We start from the raw sequence: 24,740 nt of genomic DNA on the forward strand, positions 1-24,740 counted from the left end.
ACAAACAAAACATGGAAAAGAACCCCAACAACTCAATAGATATTTGGAATATTTGTCACCTTTAAATTATTAAAAATGAATCTGATCAGCATGAACGTACCTGCTGTCCAAAGATGCTCTCATCGCCTCCTTGTCATGTTTTTTCCCCTTGCCACCTGACTTCCGGAGGCCTCTGTTGACGACCATTGACATTTTTTTCATTAGAGCAAAAGTGATGGTAACTTGGGAAACAATTGACAGTGATCACTATGGAGACTTACCCAAAGTCTGGAAATCTTCTCTTAAGCTTTCCTGCTGATGATGCCTCATTTAGCTCCTCTGAAATGAAACAATAATCATCAGGCTCAGTAACGAAGCAACAGAAAGGACTGCTATTGCAGCCATCACACATTTAGGTCTTGGATACCTTTTAGCTCTTTGCTCTTGCCTTTGGACTCCCTCTTCTTCGCACTGCGCATGAACCCAGAGGGGGAATGTGATGAGGAGATGTCTTTTGGAGGGGACAAAGAAGGACTTCCGCTGCTTTCAACACTGTCTCCCTGTGATGGTGACAAAGACGGGCTGCTGGAGAGCTCTGCCTTACTCCTGGATCTATCTTTGGTCTCTCCTGGATCATCTCTCTGTCCATTTCCAGGATAGCACACAGGCACTGGGAGGGAAAGGCTCTCCTGGATGGACCTCCTCCTCCTGGGAGATTCCTGCTCCTCTTGATCCTCTTCCTCTTCAGTTTCCTGTGGGAACAAAGGTTTTACAAGGACAGTGCATGGAAGAAGTGAAAGAAGCTATTAAGTTAATAAAAAAATAATTCATAAAACTCTACTCTTCAGTTCTGATTGGCTGAGATAAAGGTAGAAATATAGTTCTTGGTGCAAGAGCTACTTTGTATTATTATTTTAATTGCTTTAAATGTATCAAACATGTCTGCCTTGTTATAAAGGTGTATTATTGCTTTGTAAAAAAAAAAAAGACAATCTAGGTGTTTGCTATTGTATTTTAGGACAGCTGTGAGTATGCTAAGACAATTCTATTTTTTAGGAAAAGTACTGCCTCACAAGAAAAGCTGCACAACAAAAAGTTAACTATTATTCAAGTTAACAAGTGCTCTGCTTCTACTATAAACGCAAAACACAGGATTTCATCACCATTAGTTTTACCCCCAAGATGGCGATTTGAGCGTAAGCGTGCCTTGATGGGGTTTCAGGTTACATGGCATACCTTACTTCTCGCCTGAGTAGACTGTTCAATCCAATTATATGCTCATACAACATGGGGCTTTAGCTTGCAGTAAATTAAGCAATGTATCACTTTCAGCTGTTCCTGCCGGACCTGAGAGTGACTTGAAGCCACTGCAAGGTTCTCCTTCAGTTTGCTTCGAGACGGAGGCTGACGTCTGGCCTTCTGAGCCAGCAGGCCTTTTGCTCTGTGTGCACTTGTGTCCAAGCGCTCAGTCTCAGGGACCAACTCACTCCAGTCTTGTTCTACACAAGAGAAGAAAAAAAACGTACAAAGTAAGTCAGAATACACAGCGCACAGTATTAATTATTCACCATGGTCACTGGCGTTTATGATGTGTGCTTGTGAATGTTTTACAGATTGCACAATTAAAGTGTGACGTGTGTACTTTCGTTTTAAATCTAATTTAATTGTAGTAAGCCTTTGTACCTAGTAGTGAGTCAACAGATTGTGTGCTGGTAACTTGGTCTTGGCCGCCTAATGTCTTGTCTCTTGCTAAGTCCCGACCACTGTGACGCTCCACGCCTGAGTTCCCTTGAGATTCCAGGACAGCTATCTGTGGACAAGACAATACTCAGGCTCATGTCAGTGCCTCTAGCAACTCTGCTGGGGTGTATAAGCATTTGTTTCTTCTTCCTCGAGCTGAGGCCTTACCCTGTTCTGCAAGCTCTCCAGCTGCTCCTTGTACCACTTGTCTTTCTCATCTAGAATTTTTTTCAGCTCCTCCTCTTTCTTCACAAAGTCAATTTCTCTGGGGAGGAAAAGGGAAAATGTGGTTTCACATCAGACCTTTAGTGTGTAAACATGTTCTATTTTATGTTATTATCTCTAAACAGCTTCATTCCACTGGCAGATATGCTCCTTACAAAATCATAAAATGTAAAATCAGAGCTGATCTCTTTGTTTAAAAACATCACTTGTGCTTTTAGGAGCAAAAAGCAGAGTATAAATGGGAAAATATATTGTCACAAAATATATATTTTTATACCTCAGCAGATAAAACAAGAACTATTGGCATGGGTTCATCCCACTAGGGATATGTGAGAAAATGTTTTTATGATTTGGGTGAAATGACTCTTCAACCCTTTGCTCTATGATTCTTATAACCACTAAACCTTTTTAACCACACAATAAGCTTATTAAATCATTCAGACATTATTCCCTCTCATGTACTAAAATTATATTTATATATCCATCTACTATAGCTCCAGAGTGTCATATTCCACCCTGCTTTGTGATATAACACCTTCTGACTAAAAAAATCATCTTGTGTTTTCAGTTTCTCCTTTTAAGACAAAAAGGATATTCTACACAAACTCAAGTTACATCAGGATGCACCAAGGTACAGCTCTTCAACAAATGTTTTTTTTAGACTGAAATATGATAAAACTTATGGATTGTAAAAAAAATCATGCTGCAAACATTCCCTCTTATCCAACTACCTTAAATTACCTCTTTGTTTTTAAAGCACTGCATGGTTTGACACCAGTTTATAACCAACTCTAGTCACTGAAGTCTTATTGATGAAGCAATGTAATCCCCAGGAAGAGTCTACTTCTCCCGATCACTCTTTTTTACATTTTTAAATCCCATCTCCAGACATCTTTATGTAGCGGCTTTTGAGTCAAAACAAATGTCTGCATGATTGCTTATATACACATTTTATGTTCTTTGTGTGCTATTTGCTTATTGTATTTTTTCATATACCAATTTAATTAAATCACTACTTAACCTTTTTTTTTTTTTTAATTTTTTTTTTTTTTTTACTTCTCATTGTATTTTTAATATATTAATACTTTGCCTTAAGTAAACCACTGAATCCAACAGCACTGACCCTGCATCAGTGAAGAACAAACTCACTTTTGCTGGTAGTCCTTGAGCAGTTTCTTGGCCTTGTTGTACTTCTTGTCCAGGGTCTCATATTGAGTCTGAGTCTCAGCTAATTGCTCATTCACAGTCTTACACAGAACCTGGGCTTCCAGCCAGTAACTCTCCAACTTCAGGATTTTGTTGTTGTTATCCTCGATTTTTTGCTCCAGTGCAGACTCCCTGTCTTCCCACAAGGATTTGTCCTCCTCAGATGCCCTTAGCTGTGCAGAGATGGTGACATGTTACCCTGGTTGGCTAAATTGAATTGGTTTAGTGATACAGTCTGTTTACTGTTACTTGTTGTATTAAATAGTAACTTAAGAGAACTAGGTCACACATTTTATATGCTTATGCATTTTATACTCGGTTATCTTAACCTACAGTAAGTGCATCACCATTTTCACATACACAGTTTGATACATCAAATCTTTCTAATGAATGTACTTGTACAGCCTAAGAAGTTATCAAAAAAAGAAGTATCTTCTGAATATTCATTACTTACTGTGAAGAGATAAGAGTTAAAAGTTCAGAAACAAGAATGCTCCAACCATCATTCTCAAAAACGGTCCCAAAGTCCCAACTTCAGAAAATATAAAGTTTATGAAAGTCTTTTTCTGTTTTGGTTTCTTATATATTGTACAATATTAATTTGTATTTATTCTAAAGTTTATTTATTTCTCTTGTATTTCTCATGTTATGTGAATATCTTTAATATCTTAAAAACAATAAAAGAAAAAAGAAAATTCCGATCTTCATACCTTTTCCTTTAGTTGATTTATTTCAGCTTCAGCAATGCTGTGTTTGAGCTGCAGCTAAGGAACAAAAATAGGAAATTTATTAATAACTGTAAGTTATTAAGTAATGGTGGTTTAAACTTTGATTTATATTTTAAACCACATAAGACTGAAAGTCATAGTGTGGGTAATACCTCATTGAACTTGAATGCCATCTGAGAGCTGTCCATGTTGGTTGGCATAAACAAAGCCTCTGAATCAGGCAGCTCAAACACCTCTACGCTCCGCCCTGGAGAGAAATTAGAGCCCAGAATCCTCTCATCTGCTTCGTCCTCCTCCTCCTCATAGCGCTCCTCCTGAAACATGACAAACATTGCATCACATATCGCAAACACCAACACACCCTACATGCCCGGAAACATGCTCAGCGTGTGTCAACAACACTTCCAGTGGCACAGCCCCTCCAATCAATACAACATCACAACCAAACATTAGTAGGCTGGTTCATTGGGGAGGCAGTGCAGGAGTTTGGCTACAAATGTCTGTAACATATCTGTAGCAAAGAACACACTAACGTGTGGATAACAAGATTATTAGCATACTTACACACATACACACACACACTTTGCATAACCACAGAGCCTCTCAAAATGGTGTCCACGTCCTCACTTCAAATTTTGCAACATTCCTTTTTTCGTCTGCACCACTAAATCCCACATTTATTCCCTGCTCAGTTTCTTCATCATAAAAACAGGGGCTTGTGGCTGCTTGAACTTCAGGAAAGCAAACATTTCACAATTCTAGCAGACACGGGCAGCTGTTGAATGAACACCTTCTAACACAGCAGAATGGTGACACATGGCTTACTCACATCCAGCTGCTCATTTCCTGGTCAAGCTGAGAGGGACCTAATGCCATGTCTTATGTAGGGGTTATAGTAATTACTAGCTTCCGGCTTGTGAATAGCGTTCACGTAAACAGCCAAGCTGTTAATACAACTTTTCTAACTTTTCTGGAAGCACCGATATAGCCGACATGGCATTTAATCATACAGAAGGGAATGACAACCAGACAAATACGCCTTACAACAGCCAAAGTCCGTCGTTCAATGTAAATAAACCCAAATTTAAAGGATATATATCGTCAATGCACAGTATTTTAATCCTCACATCACCCGCTCTGTAATCATAAAACAGTCTTGATCATGCAAACATCATGGGAATCTTTCCCACATGGCATAAACTGAGCTTTCTAATTACAACCTGACTCACCTCCTCTGTAGAGTGTTCATAGGGGTCATCTAGGAGTTGATGTTGCTGCTGATTCTTCTCCTGCTCCAGTGTCTCGCTTATGAGGCGGGCTACCTCGCTTTGCGTCCCTGGCTTCTCCCGTCCAATGAGGAACCTGTTTTGTTAAAACACACTTTTTACATGTTGCTTACAAATACCACTTCTCGCTACAGGGATATGTAAATTTCTTGGACTGCAGTTTAAGCATGCCCTTGTCATGTGTGGGTGTTTCATTTCCCTATGATAAATGAAAGAACCATTGAAGAATCATTCATGGCCTCTGGAGATAAAGAGACTCCACTCTTTACCAGTAATTTTTAATTGAGGCAATGGTGGCTCAGTCTTATCACCAACAAGATCTTTGTCAATAAGGCTGTTTTTAGGAGACGTGTTTTGAGCTGACCTTACTGTGCCTTTGGTGTTCTTCAGGACTGTAGCAGCAAACAGCTGAGTGACGCCCACCAAACTGATACCATCCACCTCCACTATTTGGTCATTCACCTGTATGCTAGAGATACAAAAGATAGTAATAACAAGAAAAGGTTTTCAAAGAATTTCCACAGAAAAGTTATGCACTGCCTTCAGGATAGTAGTAAAGATTAATTTTAAATACAGTAGCCTTAGTAGTTGGATGTAAAACAAATGTTATAAATAAATCCGATTGTTTCTGTCTTGTGTGTCACCGGGCCCTGGGGCAGGGTGAGCAACTCCTAGAGTGTGATTAAAAACATGCGGTGGTGCAGTGTACAGTAAGTGAGTGCCATGTTTCCGGTTGTATCCCAAAACATTGAGTCACTTTTTGTAAATGAGAAATAAATGTGGGGTTGTACATAAACGACGTTTGCAGCGCTTTAACTCACCGTCCATCCTTCTCAGCTGCTCCTTGCTCTGTTATTGTTTTCACAAAAATGCCAAGCTTCTCTAGGCCCTGGTCAGCTCCCACTCCCATTCCTATGATACTGATGCCAAGTCCATTGTCTCCTGAATACAGAGAAATAATGAAGATTTTAAAGGCTGGGAAGAAGCATACAAATAGGGTCAGTTCTAAAAGTTTATGAATCCATGTTTCCATCCATTTTGAAATAATAATAATAATAATAATCTTTATTTGTAGAGCACTTTTCAAAAACAAGTTACAAAGTGCTTTAACAAGTGTAAAGACAATAATACCCAAGAGACAATAATACAAAAACAATACAAGATAAAAGCATGAAAACATTGAAAAGACTAAAATACATGTTTAAGATAAATATAAAATTAGTAAAATACAATAAAATAAAAGGGATAAAATAAAGTCAAATAAGATCGGGAAAGGCTCTCCTATAAAAGTATGTTTTAAGAAGGGACTTAAAAGAGTTCACTGACTCAGCTGACCTGATTTCCTCGGGCAGGCTGTTTCAGAGCCTCGGGGCCCTGACAGCAAACGCTCTGTCCCCTTTAGTTTTCAGTCGAGACTCTGGAACAGACAACAGACCTCTGCCCGAGGATCTCAAGGTGTACGTGCTGGTGTGTATGGGACTAAAAGTTCGGAAATATAACAAGGCGAGAGGCCATGAAGAGCTTTAAAAGTAATCAATATAATTTTAAAGTCAATTCAAAAACATACTGGGAGCCAGTGTAATGAAGCTAAAACAGGAGTAATGTGGTCATATTTCTTTGTTTTCTGGTTAAAAGCCTGGCAGCTGAGTTCTGGACAGTCTGGAGTCGATCAATAGATTTTTGGGTTAAACAAGTGAAAAGGCTGTTGCAATAATCCAGGCGTGATGAGATGAAGGCGTGTAAAATGGTCTCGGTGTCCTTAAAAGTTAACATAGATCGAATTTTTGCTATATTTCTAAGTTGATAAAAACATGATTGAACAAGCTTTGTGGTGTGCTGCTCGAAATTTAAATTACTATCAAACCAAACACCAAGGTTCTTTGCCACAGGCTTAATGTGATTTACTAGGGAACAATCAAATACTGCCATCTGCTGGGACCCAATGACCAGGATTTCTGTTTAGTCTGAGTTCAGTTGGAGGAAATTATTTGACATCCATTTTTTAACTTCACAAAGGCAGTTGTTAAGTGAACTCAGCATTCCAGGGTCTGTGGATCTGACGGGCAAGTACATTTGTGTGTCATCAGCGTAAATATGAAAAGAAATGCCATGTTTATGGATAATATGTCCAAGGGGAAGCAGATACAAGGAAAACAAAATGGGTCCTAAGACCGACCCCTGAGGCACACCATATTTAACTGGACAGAACGAAGAGACATAGTTGTTTACAGACACGCAAAACTTCCTACTTGACAGGTAGGATGAAAACCATTCTAGGGCCGTACCAGAGATCCCCACCCAGTGCCTCAGTCTGTCTAATATGATGTTGTGATCAATGGTGTCAAAAGCAGCGCTAAGATCCAGGAGTACCAGGACTGAGCACATGCCTTCATCAGCAGACATTAAAAGGTCATTGGTGACTTTAAGCAGGACAGTCTCAGTGCTGTGGTACTTCCTGAAACCAGATTGAAACTTTTCAAATATTTTGTTATTTTCCAGTACAGTGAGCAGCTGTTTGGACACAATTCTTTCTAGAATCTTTGCAATAAAAGGCAGTTTTGAAATTGGTCTAAAATTATGTGGGAGGGGGGGATCTAAACCAGGTTTCTTTAAAAGTGGGTTCACGCAAGCCGTTTTAAAATAATCAGGGACACAACCAGTAGATAGGGAGCTGTTGAAAACAGAGATCAAATGGGGCCCAACAGAATCTATTACTTTCAGTAAAAACTTTGTAGGTATTACATCAAGTGGGCTGGAGGACACTCTCATTTGTGATACTGTTTTTAAAAGCTCAGACAAGTCGATGGGATAAAACTGGTTAAAACTCTGTTGTTGCTGGTGAGGAACCTCTGAGTAAGAGGCCGCGTGGGTAATAGAGGCTCTGATTGACACCACCTTATTGGTAAAATAAGATAAAAACAATTCACAGTCATCATTACTTCCAGCTGAGGCACAAGGAGGGGTTGGGTTTACCAGCTGATCCACAGTCTTAAACAGAAACCTGGGATTGTGTTTATGTGTAGTAATGAGTTCAGAAAAATAGCGTGTTCTCGCATCCTTAACCAAGTTATTGTATTTAATTAATAAATCCTTCAGACTGAGGTAATGGACTTGGAGACTGGATTTTTTCCATCTGCGCTCTGCTTTCCTGCATTCCCTTTTGAGGCTGCGAATGCTGTCATTTATCCAGGGTTGCTTACTAGCTTTAGACGTAGGCCTAACCTTTAGAGGAGCAGTAATATTTAGTGACGACAAGCAGATATGATTGAAGTGATCGACCAGATTGTTGGTGTTGGAATCAGACAGGTGTCTGAGAGAAATGTTTCTCTCCGGTTGCTGATGACACAGGAATTTACCTTCAGTGTTATTAAACCTACCTTTCTCAATCTCCACAGGGAACACATCCATCTTCTCCACTCTCTTCTCCAGCTCATACTCTGCAGACGCTGCGACTGGGTCCACATCATCGTTACGCCGATCATATTCCTCATTGGAGAAGGTATTGAAGACCTGTGTTGGTCGAAATATCAAGAGCATATCTTCAATACACCACCTTCTATGTCCTTACCAAGCAGTTAACAATCAGATAGATTTATGTTGAGGAGTATCTTTGGGATCTGCGCAGACATAGGCAAATTATTTTCACTTCCGAGTTACTCTCATTTATCCTGGCAGGCTGAACAAGGACACATTATTTATTTTAGAGAATCTGCATGGGGAGGGAGAATTACACTCACATTTTGGACCTTTACTAGGGAAATTAAGGCATCAGTGCACTACTGAAGCACGTTTTACAGAGCCCTTTGATAATGATTTGGACCATTGACATTGAAATTCACTCCTGTACTTATCAAACTGTGGCCATTGTTCTCACAACAATGTCTGGCAGAGATTATAAAGCTGAATAATAATAAAAGTTATCGAACTGTACAGACCGCATCAACTCTTGCTAGTGATCTTTTGTATCTTTAATCACAGTTTTATCAATCACACTTCTGAACAGACGCATTCCCAAGACACACTCTTGAAGACTTTCATTAGAGTTTTAAGATGTGAAGTTTGCAGGCAGGCCTTGCAAAGCACTGGATGTGTCCCAGAGGCTGTTTTCTGGTTGGAATTATAAAGCACACACACATATGGCAGAACATGAGCAGCAGGGAAAGTAGGGCACAGCTGGGGAGAGCTAAGCCGTGAATGTAGCAAAGATCAATGTTTGGAGGCGACAAGTGTTGTCATCAGTACGGTAAAAAGTAATAAAATATAACAATAATATAAAAACCCACAGTCAAAAGGCATAATCCAGTACTCAACACCCGCCAAACTCTCTGCCATTTACCTTAAATACTTCTGATACTATCAAGCAGAAATGGTATTTGTAATCCACTCTGTCAAACTGAGCACTACAATATTCAGCATAAAATGGATCGATATCTGTTGTGATTCAGTTGCAACATTGTAATAAGAGCTGCAACAAACAGTTCTTTACTCAATTATTCTTTTCAAGACAAATGTTTCCAAGAGCTCAAGGTGGCATCTTCAAATACCCTGCATTGTTTGAACAGTCCAAAATCCATAGATTTTTAACATAACAGCAAATTTTTACATTTACAAAGTCAAACCACAGTTTTTGCTAAAAAAAAACAAACAAACAAAAAAAAAACGTAATTATTATTGGTCAACATGGTTGTGTAATAGTTGCCAATTTGTTTTCTAGGAATTGCAGCGAGGCCTGCTGAGATTTCTAAGCAGGTTCAGACAATCTTACAAAGCAAGATCACTGATCTAGAGGCCTGAGTAAAATTAACAAGCTGTTGGACCTGAACAAGAGAGAAGAACCAGAAAAAAATAAATGATTCAATTATAAGAGACTGGTTTATAGATATACAGCACTGGTGATGAAAAGTAGATTAGAGTTTAATAGACTCCATCAAATACATCCACCTGATTATGGAGATGAACCCAACAGTGAGTCGTTAACATAAATCCCCTGCTTGGTCATCATTAATCTTAATCTGGTTCTTTGTCATGACGATTTAGTTGTTGGTGGTTGCAGGATGCTGCCATCAAGGTAAAAGGTGCAACCTAAAGGTGCGTCTGACTGAGTGAATAACAGGAGTTTATGAGAGAGGAACTGTAGTTTTACAGAATAGCAGGCTTCCTAATTTAGTGGTGCAAAACACAAGAGTTGCCTCTTGGAAATTAAACAGAGGAAAGTGGGAAAACATAGGAAAGAATGAGCTGCAGGTAGATTATGAATAAAGAGAAAGAATGAAGTAGTCTTCATATTAAACTTTACTAAGCCTCATTCTATTCCATTAATTTTTTTTAATAAATGGTCTAAAAGAGAAATACATAAAGAAGATTTAAAATATTGTCTCACAGTGGCAATAAATATGGGGCATAACCTTTGGACATCTTGAAACTTTGGATTTTAACTGGGATTTGACTTCGGATTTTATTCAAGGTTACATTCAAGTGGCATCAGTAAGGTTTTTCATTCTTCACTCGTACAGCCACACAAGCATCCTGAACCCTGATCTCGTGCATAAGTCCTGTGTGTGCTCTGACCAGTTTTTTTTTTTTTAGTCCAAACTTTTTTTTTATAAATTCTAGGAACAAAATATTAGATTTCAATCACCCTCTTTTATTTATATCAAATATATGCTCTAGGCATTAAGTTCTCAAGTTATGTCAAGTTGGTGAGCTGGGACAGAGTGGTTCTCGGAAGAGCAGGAGCCAGGCCATGACACGCACAAACCAAGGCAAGCAAATGCTTGTAAAATTGACAAGATCTTCTGTGAGCATTGAGACAGAAGCAGACCACTTCAGTCATATTATTGCAAAAATTACTATTTACAGGAGGGAAGGTTTGAGAAGTTTCTAAAAAAATAAATCTGAGAACTTGACTAAATTATTATTCAATTTATTTTTAATTTAACAACAAAATGTACACATCTGCAAACTTAGATATGCGATATTATTTCTGATTTTGTTTTGCTATACTTCTCCGTGACTACAACCACACAAATTTGTGATTCCATCTCGTACATCAAGATGGCCAATATTCAAATTAAAATGATTCTCCAAGCATGCTATTAGAGCCTAATACACTCTCCAGAATATAGTCTCACTAACACCAAAACAGAAATAGGCTTACTTGGAAACACCGAGCTGCCAGGTGGAGTGTTCTAGTGTATAATCTTTGATATCTGAGAGACACTATTCCCTGTGACAAATGTTGACTTGTGCTCCCAGAGTGCAAACCAGGTTGTGGTTAAAACAACACAGGGTGACTATTTAAAAAAAATAAAAGGAGTAGCTCTAAAGGATTAGAGATTGATTGTGACATGTGCCATGAGGATGTATGATGTAGTCTAGTAAACATTTCCACTCTGGGCAACAGGGTGTGAGGTTTAGATCCAACATGTCAAGACTTGAGGAATCAAACAAACAATCTTCTTGTCCCTCTGTCTTTCAGTCTCCTCACTATGTAGCCTTTGGACGCACCCCAAGACGGTGCAGATAGCTAGTTTCCAGAATCTCTGTTCAATTCGTCAAAGTGATTTACTACAACTATTTGTTTTACAACTTACAATAGCCTTGTGATTTTCACGAACATTATTTCAAATGGGATTGTGTTGTGTCCTCTTGGTAACAAGACGTGCATGTAATGATTTGGTACGCTTGCAGGTACCTCCCTCACCAAATGAAAGAAGATTAGCAAATTGAAGATTATGCACACTACTGGAGCTCTGTGGTGCAGGGAGGAATGCTATTCATGGAGCCTCGACCCTCCATTAACCCAAGCGAGTCTCCTCTTTCCTTTTATACTTGAACAAGCTTATCGCCATAGGTTTATAATCCATGACCCAGTTATTGTGCTTTTTTCCCCAGTGGTAAATAGATGTTATCGTTATTACACAAAGGCCAAGCCAGGGCATGTAGCACTGAAGATTATATTTTAAAAATATAACCAAGACATTTTTTGTCCTGTTTGCATCTTTAACACGATTCTATATTTCTCTGAAAACAAGCTTGAAAGTGCTTCTATAAATAGGACTGACAAAGCTTATCAACTTCTAATTTAGGTAGTTAAAATGGATTCACAGAACTAGAGCAGACAGAAATTTCATTAAGGATGAAAGATGCTTTTTAGTTTAGACTTTGGAGACTTTAGTAATTATGGGTTGAAAATGTAGGCTAATAGAATATAAGGAGCACCACTGCATCCAGCAGTTCATATTGGCTTCTCCCCTCTACTTCCCTCCCAACTCCCAAGTCTGACTTTCCTGTTGCTATGGTCTTCCAGGCCTTTTTCAAACAATGTTCTGTTCTTTGCTGCAACCCAAACACACAACCAATGTTCTTCTCTTTGCAAGAAAGACAGAAATCAATCGACAAGCCGTTCGCACAGCTCACTATTTTCACTGTATCCAGTTATCAGACTAACCACCCATTTTCCTTTATTGTTCAGCACATGCTCAGTCCACCATCAGCTAAAACCAAAACACTGAACTGTTGATCAGGCTGACTCCAACAACAAGGAGAGACCAAAGACGAACTAACAATTTATTTTCAAGTTAATACAGAACAAGGTAATTAACACGCTCTTTTAGAATCAGACTCTTCTCGTAAAGTATTGCTGCGGACACGGAGGGTGTGATGTGGGTCAGTACACTGCTATGCCTTCTTTATATTACCATATGATCCAAAACTCTAGCTTCCAGCAGTGTGTGTGAGCTTTCATCCATGTCCGACAACTGCAGTGGTCTGTCCTCACAACGTGTGCTCACACGCACGGATGTACACACACCCACACCCAAACTGAAACCCTTCCCATCTTTCCCTCTTTCAGCTCCCTGCACCAGAATACCAATGTGGGAAATGAGTCAGCAGCTGCGAGGAAAAGCAACCCAGAGAAATCTCTTGCTAGCGCAAAACGAGGGCTGACCACTGGATCGGGGAGCCCGTAATGTAAGCAGCCCTACAAAAAGACAACAAATCAAAACACGCTGTGAGAGTGAGCTGGGCCAGGAGTGGTGGCCTGGCACAGATCATACAGTACTTAGAGAAGAAGGCATGGGGCCCAGTTTTTAGATCCTGTGTGAACACACCAGGGGAAAAAAACAAAATATATACCTACTACTTCCTGTTACACATTAACACTTCGTTATGTCCACACTGATTGACTGTAACTGAAACAACAATGTTTATGTTTCAAGTGTTAATGTATGACCTACAGCAGGACAGGGGAGGAGCAGAGTGCTGTAATGGAATCAAATTTCCAAAGGAGAGCAAACAAACAGGTTGAACGGGTTTGTTTAAAAATGGCCTACAAAAGCTACTTTTGTCCTGTAAGGCTTGCTGATTATTATCACACAATTAACTGTTAACTTTCAGTGAAAATACACAGCATCCACTAATGTGTTTGTCTGTAATCACATAATGAAAGTGTTTAAGGCAATCACAATCAGCCCAAGCCTCATCCCAAGCCAAGCTGTTTAATGAACAGCATTGAGCTGACTGTATTAGTATTCTGCCCAGTTTTGGCGGGTAGTCTCCCACTTGCCCAGGTGGCTGGAGGGAACTCTGATCCTACAACGGGAGGGCCTGTCTGCTGGTTGGATGAGGGTGGAGCCTTGACAGACACATTCCTCTGGCCACCAAAAGACCCAACTCAGATAGGAAATGGAAAGCATAACACTTTGAGATGTGTTGGCTACAGACGCCAGTGTCAAAATACGGAGTATGCCCCTTTTTGCTTTTCACTAACCACATACCATACAGATAGAGGAGCAGAGGACTCTGTTCAAGTTGTAATTTCATGTCAACTTTCCAGTATAGAAAAAGAATAGGGGGTAAAGATAATTTCTTACCCTCTCTGATTCTGAATCGATACTTAATTGCTAAAAATACATTTTCTGCGGGCATATGGGATGCCAAACTGACGGGACGTGCATGCTTGAACAGTGATCAGTGTGGACAGCGTAATTATCTACAGTGCAAACAAAGAAAAAAATCCTTAATTATTTCAGTTACAATGAACTCTACAATCCTTTACCACGCCCTGTGTGTTCGCAAAGGGACAATGTGTTCGCTTAACCAATATATGCTGGTGGAACTTCCTGTGACTCTGTGGGGGTGGGGCAAAGCAGCAGGTGTAGATCCTGGTTTCAAGCATTTTCTTTTCTGTTCTGGTTAACTAGTTTTTTGACTCCTGTTCCAAATGTGTTCATATGCAACGTGACACACAAACTCCAAGCCAAACTCTCTAGAGGTCCCACAGAATCACCCTGAAAATGACTGCGTCTTTGTAACCTAGCATATAACACACCTACAGCAGGGAGCGTTAGTCATTCAATAACTCTTGGTTCAGAGTGAAAAGGTATAAAGGTTCAGAGTAAGGAGGTTTAAAGGTTACCCCGGATAAGGACATGCCTGTACACACATATAATGTTACAGTCCAGGTTTTTATTTGCAGTTATAGAGGAAACAACCTCCTCACTAAGACTAAAAGATATTATTTAAAAACAGTGGTGCAATATGTATACTGCCCATACAGCCAGAGGGTATTGCAAATTTATATACTGACACAGCAGCAATGGGAATGCAGCATTTCAATGGCCTACTAAAGTGTGAATCTGTGTTACCATGTACGCAGAAGAATCTTCTCACAAAAGTGTATGTATAAAATAAGTGCGTGCTTTTTTAACTGCACTATTTTAGCTATTGTCTTTCTAACATTGCATATAAAGTTTTTCCATCACAATGCAACTACATACTAAATACATTAAATTACTTTAGCAACCAAAACCATCCAATATTTGGCTTGACACAAGACTTTCACTTCTAGGAAGGAAGAAATCAGTGTGCACTAAACCTCACTGCCTTAGAGCCCCCTTCAACCAAGTTTGTTTTTCAATCCTGACAAGGGTGATACATGGTGAAACTTGACATGTCCTTTACCTCACAAAGAGGGCCTTTCTTCTACACAGGACACCTCCTCTGTCAAGAAGAGTTGGGTTACGTAGGGAACCAGAAGCACAAAGCACTTCCTCTCTCGTAGTTAGCTACGACTCAAGTGTGCTCAATCCCAGTGCCAGCTCTGACTAGCAGACTGTGGAGAATGATGCAGTGCTAGCGGGAGGCTTTTGTTAGCCAGGCCACAGGTAGAAAGGTTGGCCGAGGGACCTTTGTGTGACTTAATTGGCTCACACACATACCATGTAACCTTGACCCCATGGTTTTAATCCAATCACATATCATTGTTTTGACAAATCTTTCTGTGTTCTTTCAAACCTGTCCTTTGCATGGAGTCATTCATGCAATTATATAAAAAGCTCATTAGAAACGTTTCCACTTAGCATACATCCATTATTTTCCCCCGGTGGGTAACGTTGGGACTGGGCGGAAAAAAAGCTGTGTCAGAATTCTTTGAACATTGTACATACTAACTAATATTTAAATTATTTACATAATACATTTACTACTATTAGTCCATATAATTGAGTTTTATATAAATAATGTAATTTAAAGCAACATTATATAGTAATTTTATCTTAAAATAACAGCTACAAAATATTATAATACTAATAATGTCAGTGTCGTGCCGGAGCTGGCAAGCGGGCAACATGACCAGGCTCAGCAGCCTCTACGGACAGGCAAAGAGACCAAAGAGGACTTTGACAAGAGAAAGCTAAGAAGAGAAAATGAGAGTGACCGAGGCTGCCAGACGTTGGAGAGAGCTTTGTGAAATAATAGGCTGCAAGACAGACGCCGAGCTGGCATTCTTTTTGTTGGACGAATAACTTCTTAGTTGGTTTGATCGGCTTTGTGTTGTTGTTGTACTTGCTTGATGTTTGGCTGTGTTAGCAAAGTTGTCGACTTGCTAGTTTTTGATCATAAGTAATGAAAACATAATAAATGCACATGTACAACTTTAACCTTACTTAAAACAGTGGTCTCAAAATATCACAATAACACTCTGAACCAATAAAGGCGCCAAATCAAACCAAATCTATCATAATGTTGCTTTAAATAATGACTGTCATAGAGATTGACTGATTAATCAGTAGGCCGATCTGGTATTTTGAGATTGCCGATGCCTGCCCTCACAAAGCAGATGAACAAAAAATGTCTGCGTACACATCTGCACGCAACCTTGTCAGTAGGGCTGCTGTAGAACGATGTTGGCACTCCCCCTTGTGAGTTTTGGGAAGGTGGTAAAAAAAGTTTTTTCGATCCCTAAATTTCCTCAGTCAACATCGTCTGTTCTAAATGTTGACCATCCCATCCCAAATGACAGCAAATATCATTTAAAACCATTTCTGACTAGCATTTTATATTGTTATACTATAGAGAAAAATGCAGTTAAATGATGTCACAGGGGTAGCATTATGACGTCTGTTGATAAGCAGGCTGTCATTTCACGAGCTACAGCTATGTATTTAATAGACAGAAGCAGAAAAACAGAAGATTGATGAATGCCCAAGAAGTTCTGGCAATGACATGAGTGAGAATCTGATGGGGGACAGTTAACGGCGGTCATGGGTGCGTAAGTCTGTGTGAGCTTGAGAGATAGAAAAAGAGAGAGAGTGCACCGTTTCTTAGCTAGGGCTAACTAAAACAGCAAGTTATTATTACCAAATCTTTGTTTTTAACTTTGTTTCAGCTAGCCTATTAGACCTAAGTACAGGACTAAGAGAGGGAGGAGTTAGATAAAAGATAAATATTTATGGCAGGGTTGAAGGGATTGGATATTGAGCTGGGAAAGAGCGAGGTAGATTTACTCGATGTGCGCAGAACTGGGTTGGTGGCTGCTGTGCAGAACGGGGGGGGTCCGTAGTAGTAGAGAGTCCAGAGTATGAGAGGCTGAGCTGAGTGGGTCCACAGCAGAATACGGGAATAGTTTAGCCAGGCAGGGGTCCAGGGAGAGCAGACGGGATGAGTGCCATTTACAGTAGCAGAAAGTAACAACACAGTACTGCAAGGTATTTGCACAGTATGTTTGTTTGTTGAAGCCTACAGTTTAATGATTAACTTTAAAATGTAGGCTATTTGACCGTTTTGATCTATAATGAAATTAAGCAACTGTATAATTAATAAACCCCATAACTGCCACACTGTCACTGTCATCACTAAATTTAAAGTGCTCCCACACAACTGATGTTCCCTTTGTTGTAAACTGGAGTGTTATATTCACTGCTGTCAGGGGAGGTCTGGCGTGCGAGAAAGAAACCCTCAATATTTGAATCTCAAAAGTGAAAATCGAATGTGTACCAAATGATCGAATGTTTGAATATCCGGGTCCAGCCCTACGACCTTATAATGAAACTGTTTTGAGCAGGTTGTTGTACAAGGTACACGGATCATGGGACAGTTTGGTCCATTCAATCAACAGAAAATGAATCCTTGAAAATCCTTTAACAGTTAACCATTTTTAATCATTATATTTTAAAGCATTAATGTTTGTTTTGTTTTTATTTGTTTTATGTGATAGGAAACTTAATATCTTTGGGTTCTGCATTGTTGATCATTAAAACAAGTAATCTGAAGAGCTGAAGTTACCTTTATGAAAATTATATTGCAATGTTATGATCTATAATAGACCAATCGGTAAATTTACAAAAATAACTGAAAGATTAATTGATTTTGAAAACAAAGTTGGCTGCAGCCTAAATTCAAGGACCAGCTTCACACATAATATTTGGTCAATGCTAAACTAAACTACACATAACTTTCACATACTGAACTGCCATACTAACACTAGCACATTTGGACACAGCTAGTGTCTTTCAATCAGCCCTGGGGATGCACAATGATACAAGCTCACATAACAACTGTTACCTTGTGTCAGCTATTTCTCTTTTTGCATTAAGTCTCCCTCATGGTTGTTATGAGCAGTATGTGAACTGCTACATTAGTTGAGACACGGTCTAGCATATTGTTGTGAACTATACAGCTGTGTTTCTCTCTGTCATAGCTCCACAATGAGCGGAGGAGGCGGACTGTTGTTTGTGTCCCTTCCACTCCAGGTCAGCTTCTGGTCCCCTCTCCCAGGACCCCCTGCCAGGCTGACTGGGATTGGGGTGGGGTGGGGGGTGGGGGTCCACACCCTGAGATAACAGTGCATTTTAAGGCCTGGATAAACACTGAGCTGTTCAAAAGCTACATGGAATGCACTGGAGTGATTTGTTTTTCCCTGCTTTAGCAAAATTAGATATGTTGATGGTAGAATATCTACGGTAGAAGATATTACTGCCACTTCCACCACACCCACTGGCAATGTTTACAACACATTATCTGTGGCAATACCAAAAGAGATTACACCAGCTGGACCAGTCTGGACTACAAAACTGTAAAGCTGGAAGGTATATCACATAACATGTATTATGTATATCATGATAGAAGACTAATCTGTAAAATTGTCTTTTCCCAGTCTTTAAGTGTGCATCATTGTATACATTTTCTCTGAACTTTTTGACTGTTCAAGTAAGAATACAATAAATCATCGTTTATATTCAAACTATTACACAAATCTCAATGAAGAGATATTAGAAATCTCAATAAAAAGCACTAACAACATGAGGGAATTCAGAAATTAAACTAAATATCAGAAGGCCTTTCTGCTTTTCACAAAAGATTCACATTCTTCTAAATTAATGCAGATGATAAATCAGAATTCCTCAGGAGTAATAAGATAACTAAGCTATGGTCTGTAAAATAGATCATTTGGGTGAAAAGAATCTTTGAATTCCTCATATCCATGTTGGAGAGAAGCGAAAAGTCCCTCTTGTGTGATTCACAATTTGGGGAACCACTCTATATGAGTAAAAATACCCATGCAGTGCAGTGACTCAGGGGTGGCCATGATTTTTTTTAACTGTACAGTCTTACGGTTCAAATTTCTCTACCTCGCTGCTGCCCTTGTTCAGCTGTGTTCCTGCTTTCTCAAGCTCTTGTGCATTACCAAATATATTTCCAAAAATACCATAAACAACACATCTCCAAAATGCTCCCCTCTCTCCTGATCTCTTGAAGGGTTAATGCACCAGGAGATGTCATATGACGTGCCTCCCTGGTCACCAAGATTAAATAAACCATAGCTTAGATTATCTGAACTGTGACAAAGCTTGTCTGATGATACAGCGCAGCAGCTGTGACATCAGCATGCCCGAGAAAAGCATTCATTCTCAGCCTACGCTGATTTGTCTTGTGTCTGCAGGGAAACACCTAGGTCAGACGCAGTTGCTGAATCAGTGAGCCAGTGGTTTATAATGAAGGTGCTGTGCAAAATGTTTTTAGGTGCTTGCGTTGAGCAGCAATAGTTTAGATGTAAACACAACACAAAATACTTACCACAATGGGGTCTATGGAGAACTTGATTTTCCTCTTTGGGGGAGGCTCCTCCTCCTCTGACAGACCGGGGGCCTCATAACAGTTGTCATACTCCCCAAACATTTGATCTTCCACTTCCTCCTCCTCCTCCTCTTCTTCTTCCCTGAGGACCTGATCTACATCTCTGTCATCCACAAATGCGGCGTTCTCTATACCGTACACGACTGGTGAGGCTCTTTCCAGGATGCTCTGGTCCACCTGCTCCTCCAGCTCACTCTCCTCCTCTGCCACTTCATCATCTTCCTCATGATTACTGTCCCCATCCTGACTCACAACTGATTTGTCTTCCCGTGTTCCCTCTTTCACCCCAAATCGCTCGCTGTTCTCCAAGACTCTACCTTCACCCACAGTCTCTGCTATCCTTTTTGTCTCTTTTGCGACATCTCTTGCTAAGACATGATGAGCAGGGTTACAGTTCTGTCTGTCTGCTGGAATGGTTCTTTTCAGTTCTGTTGGAAGCTCTTTGGGGCTTTGCACCTTCTGCTCCTGAAACACATTATCTTCAATGTTCTCCTCATTCTCCTCACTTTCTGAGGACTCATTCTGAACCACTACTAATTCTGCACGTACCATGCTCACCCCCTTGGAGTCTGGAGATGAGGTCTGGCTGAGTGGCTTGTCCCTGTTAGGACTATGAACCGCACTGTCATTACTCCTGGCCTTTTCAGGGTATTTAGCCCTGCTGGTGTTCTGAAAACCACCAGCTGATGGAAGAGGCTGCTTCACATCCCTTGGGGGCAGACTATGTGGCTTGTCTTCATCCCCACCAACAGATGTCCTACTAAATCCATCACCGGATGATGAGACGCATTTGTAGCCATGGCTAACTGGGGTTGTTTGCTCTGCTGAGAGGGTTTTGTGAGTGACATCAGTTGTTGGACAAACAGATTTGTATGCTGCATTGGTAACTGGGAATGCTGGTTTAAGCCCAACACTAGACCCCAAAGACACTGGTTTGTTACTGACACACGCTGTCTGGGATGTATTTTTGTTAGTGGCATCATACACAGGAGTAGAGTTAGTGGTTTCTTTAACAGGAGAAGTAGATTTGTGCAAACTGTCCCTTGTCGGAGAGGTAGGCAGTAAGTGGTCAGGGGCACTGTGTTGTTTAGCAGACCCTGTTCCTCCTTTTGCAGCTGCTGTGTTGTTGTCTTCCGAGTCATTCTCTGCCATATAACTCTCCATCCTTTTGGAAATGGGTCCTGCATTCAGTGACACACTAGCCCCATGCCTTTTCTCACTATCAGGATTCTCATCCGGTCGACATTCAACTGGTGATGTAGGCGTTTGCTCTGATTTGATGGAGGTCTCGGAGGATCCTGACACTCTCCTTGTGCTTTTCCTCTCATCGGAGGCACTTCCGAGGGACAAACGATTTACTAGTCTGTTTTGTGACTGCTTGTCAGCTGCAGGCTGCTCTTTCACGCCCCTTTCAAAGAGTTTTCTGGTCACAGAAAACTTCTCTGCCAAAGCCACTTTGTCAATCTCAACCTCTTCCCCTTTGGGTGTTTTTTCTAAATTGTGTGATTCTGGGCTTGCAGCACTGCTGAGGTTAACTCTGTGGGTGTTGACTGGAAGCTTGGTCGGAGACACTGGGGACACCTCCGACTTTAAAGTCACTTTCCCCTCTTGGCACTCCTGTTGCTGGCCATCCATCTGTAGGAATATGTTTTTTATCTTGTTCACTCTGTTCCCAAAAGGCCTCCCCCTTGAGTCCTCCCGGGAGTCACTGGACCCATTTGCATATGATTTGGCAGCGCCCTCGGATTTTGGCCCATCAAAGGAGCACTTAATGGCGTGGAAGTCAGACTTGTATGCATTTCTGTGAGGAGAAGCGCTCCTTAGGGTCCTCTCGCCTCCTTTGCTTTCCGCTTTGATCATTTTTGCTTGTTTATGACTGCAGCCAAATCACAAAAGCCTGGTTTGGAGAGACTGTCGCTGTTTGTTGGTGAACTCAACTTCACGCAAGCGGTGCCATGGGTCCGGCAGCCTCGTTAGAGCACAGTTGTCACAACTAAAAACTCACAGCTAAGTCATCTACGGAGAGAAACGGACAGTAAAATCTGTTAATAGAGACACCGAATACCATTATCTCACTGTGCCTAACGTTAACTCATGTAACATGTGATAATACATAATTATCTCTATCTACATGCAAATGAAAACGTTAAAACTAAAGGTAAGTTAGAACATTAAGTAACATAATGTTGATGAAGGTACCTTTAGCATGCACACCTTTTCTATGCATTTCGATGGTCGTCTGACTAACTGGCGTTAGCTAACCACAATTCTTAACCTTAAAAGTAACTTTGACTAGCTAGGAACTTTTATGTTTAACTTGGTAAACATTGTTATCGTTGCTGGTAGCGCTACATAACCGATAAAAAGAGGAAACAAAGTTAAACTTAACTTAACTGGGCCAACAGTTCAATAAAGCCCGAACGTTAGTGCCCCAGTCTGAACAATTCATTGTGGCATTTTAAGAACGAGCCGTTGAAAACGTTAACTCCGGGTCTGCACACAACACCGCACAAAGGTTAGCAACTTTGAAGACTCTCACCTTCTACTTGTTTCATCGTGTTAGGCGCCGAAAGATCACACGCACACAATGCCCCAGTTTTACAGTATCAAACTTGTCCCTTTTTCTTGCTCACCGCCATCGCTCCCCGCTCCGGCAGCGTTTTTCCTGCCTCCTCCTCCTTGCACTTCCAGACCTGTCGCGGGCTGCGCGCGCACACGACTCTGTCTGCAGCGCGCGCCGCGAACCGACCAGAACAGAGAGGGTCGGGAGCGCGCTCACATTCCAGGGCTGTAACCTACCACCACCCCACTCCCACCAAACCTCCCCTCTTTCGCCACAGAGAAGGAGTTGTAGGAGAAAGGCGTGGGAAAGAGCTTACTGTATATTTACAGCTCACCTAGACCTCTGCGCGGGTAAAAGTCCACACCTAGACTACAAAACAGCTCACTAGAGTTCATTTACACTGCATGTTTTGCAACCAAAGCTGTAAAATGTCCACAGTAGGTTAGACATGGAAATGGGGTTTTCCTTCACAGCCTTTCAACCAGTCTATACAATGTTTTCACTGAGTGAATGTTATCATAATATCTTAGCATTAAAGGGATTTTACAAATGAAGTTAAAATTACCTGTCACAACATGTAGGCCTACTACACAGCCTGTACAAAGTTGTATAATGTCTTTGGCTCTGAGCTTCATTACGGTTATTTTGGCTTAAAACAGAAAATCTACATCATAACCTGGACAGATGGGGTTTCAAAAGAACTGGCACTGAGGAGGCAGAAGGGGTCTAATTAAAGATGTTTTTTTAGCTCATAGCTTTATATCTTGGCCTTTGCTACTTTGTTTTTAATCATTATTTTAAAAAATCTGTACTTTATTTGAGTCCCCTGACTTAATGAACGTGCAATACCAAATTGGTATTAGAGTACCTCTTTAGGATACTTTGCTAAAACAACAGTTTCCTAGAGCTGTGGGGCCCTACTTTTGCTATGTATGGGAAGTAGACTTTGCCAAGACTGGATTACCAACTGGGCAGAGCAGGCAACTGCCACAGTGCCTCAGACCCCCAGGGGCACCAAAACCCCTGGTCAGTTTGGGTTATCTGCCTAGGCCTTTTTCACAGTAGACATTTTGACATGTACCTTGAAAGCACAGTTGTAAATAATAAAATGAATGATGGCTGAACTTCATTTAGCTGCTTTAGTCTTGGTTTCAGCCTTGAGGGTCCCGAAATTATACATGTTCACACTGCTATGATTTATTAGCATTGACACTTGAATAGAACAAAGCCATTGTAATGTTATTAGTAACACCTATACTGTAAAAAAAAAGTCTGCTGTTGCTATGTTTTATACTTAATTTTCTCCCCCAAATTTTATACTTTTAATTTGTAATTCATTATGCTGAAAATATCTGTTAAAGTGATTTCCCAGAACAGTGAAACATTCAGCATAGATGGATAAAAACTCTCCCTTTCCCAGAGAGGAATGTACAAGTTAACTCTTATTTTGCAAAACTTTTCCTACAATAGCTATGTGCCTGCTTGTTTTCATTGACATCGGCCACAAACTGAATGAAAGTCAGATTTCCTTGGTTGCTGAGAACCTGCATTGCAAAAATATCATCCAATCAAACTGACCCAGGAAATAGAAGTCAGATCAAGTGGGAGACGATGTACTTCAATCTCCACTTCTCAGCTGAATATTTGAATATTTCTAGAAGATGATGACTTGATTTTAAATTGAAGTTTTAATAACACATTTGTCAGGATATTACTATAAAGGGCGTTATAGTTTTTTTTTTTGTTTTTTATATATCTTTAAATGTATATTGTTATGTTATGTAAATCTTCATACATTTTGAACATACCGTCTTTAGTGACTATGTATGAAACCAAACAAATGGAGACTTATGTAACAAAATGCAAAGAGTAAAGTAATTATTGATCAATATGAACAAGACTGCAGCAGATGGTGATCTATTTAGAAGGCAGTCTTGTCAGCATGACCATTTTTTTCAGTTGCCTAAAGTATAATCCCATTTGCATTTTTAATTGTAAAAAAACATGAAATATTGAAACCCCCAACACAGATTTGTTTCTCCCAGAGAGGATTACCTTTTGCCCTCAAACATAGTGTTTCATTTTGGGCTTCTTCAGCCCATCATATCAAAGTTGTAAATTAGTGTTTTAAAAACATTCAGAGTGAAGTCTCTGGAAAAGGTCCAGTCCTCAGGCATTTCCTCTGAAATTATCCGCCTTCACATTCCACTTCAGACATGGTTATCAGATATATGAAGTTTTATATAGCTTTGTATAACCACTCACATCTATGTAAGTGTGTTTGTTTACACTGTGCTGTATGCCTTTCTAATGTGTTCTGTATTCATTTGTTTTATGTAAATTCATGACATTTGGCTCTGGGTAGGGATGTGAGCTCTCAGACCAGGAGTGAAACAGTGTCAATTATGGAGCACACAGTTTTTAAACATCATTTCCTTTGACTCTGGAATTTGACTTTTAAGCAAGACTCACGCCTACAAAATGCTCAACTGACAAGAAGAAACAAATACAATTTAATAGACGTTTGACCCTGAACATTCAGTCAGAGTTCTACATACCAGAAGTAACAAATATCTTTGCAAATGCTCCCCAGAA

General features: G+C 40.2%; 1 protein-coding gene across 3 annotated transcripts in view; it reads right to left on the reverse strand.

The window, feature by feature from the left end:
- Positions 1 to 22,285, reverse strand: part of ppp1r9ala (protein phosphatase 1 regulatory subunit 9A-like A) — a 30,889-nt gene extending 8,604 nt beyond the window's left edge. For 2 of the 3 annotated variants that reach the window (XM_038720506.1, XM_038720507.1), the window contains exons 1-15: positions 22,122 to 22,285; positions 19,523 to 21,598; positions 8,542 to 8,674; positions 5,986 to 6,106; positions 5,529 to 5,633; positions 5,108 to 5,240; positions 4,031 to 4,192; positions 3,861 to 3,914; positions 3,094 to 3,323; positions 1,888 to 1,984; positions 1,663 to 1,789; positions 1,327 to 1,478; positions 407 to 731; positions 261 to 318; positions 101 to 172 (exon numbers count right to left, since the gene is read on the reverse strand). In XM_038720506.1, the coding sequence (XP_038576434.1) occupies positions 101 to 172; positions 261 to 318; positions 407 to 731; positions 1,327 to 1,478; positions 1,663 to 1,789; positions 1,888 to 1,984; positions 3,094 to 3,323; positions 3,861 to 3,914; positions 4,031 to 4,192; positions 5,108 to 5,240; positions 5,529 to 5,633; positions 5,986 to 6,106; positions 8,542 to 8,674; positions 19,523 to 21,442 (3,689 nt within the window). In that variant the 5' untranslated portion in view covers positions 21,443 to 21,598; positions 22,122 to 22,285. The remainder of the gene's footprint in view (positions 1 to 100; positions 173 to 260; positions 319 to 406; positions 732 to 1,326; positions 1,479 to 1,662; positions 1,790 to 1,887; positions 1,985 to 3,093; positions 3,324 to 3,860; positions 3,915 to 4,030; positions 4,193 to 5,107; positions 5,241 to 5,528; positions 5,634 to 5,985; positions 6,107 to 8,541; positions 8,675 to 19,522; positions 21,599 to 22,121) is intronic. The other variant, XM_038720508.1, reaches the window with a different exon arrangement.
- Between the last annotated feature and the right edge of the window lie 2,455 nt (positions 22,286 to 24,740).

The sequence above is a fragment of the Micropterus salmoides genome, unplaced genomic scaffold (assembly GCF_014851395.1).
Source record: "Micropterus salmoides isolate LMB-PRFRI ecotype aquatic unplaced genomic scaffold, ASM1485139v1 Ms_hic_scaffold_15, whole genome shotgun sequence".
In the NCBI taxonomy this organism is placed as follows: domain Eukaryota; kingdom Metazoa; phylum Chordata; class Actinopteri; order Centrarchiformes; family Centrarchidae; genus Micropterus; species Micropterus salmoides.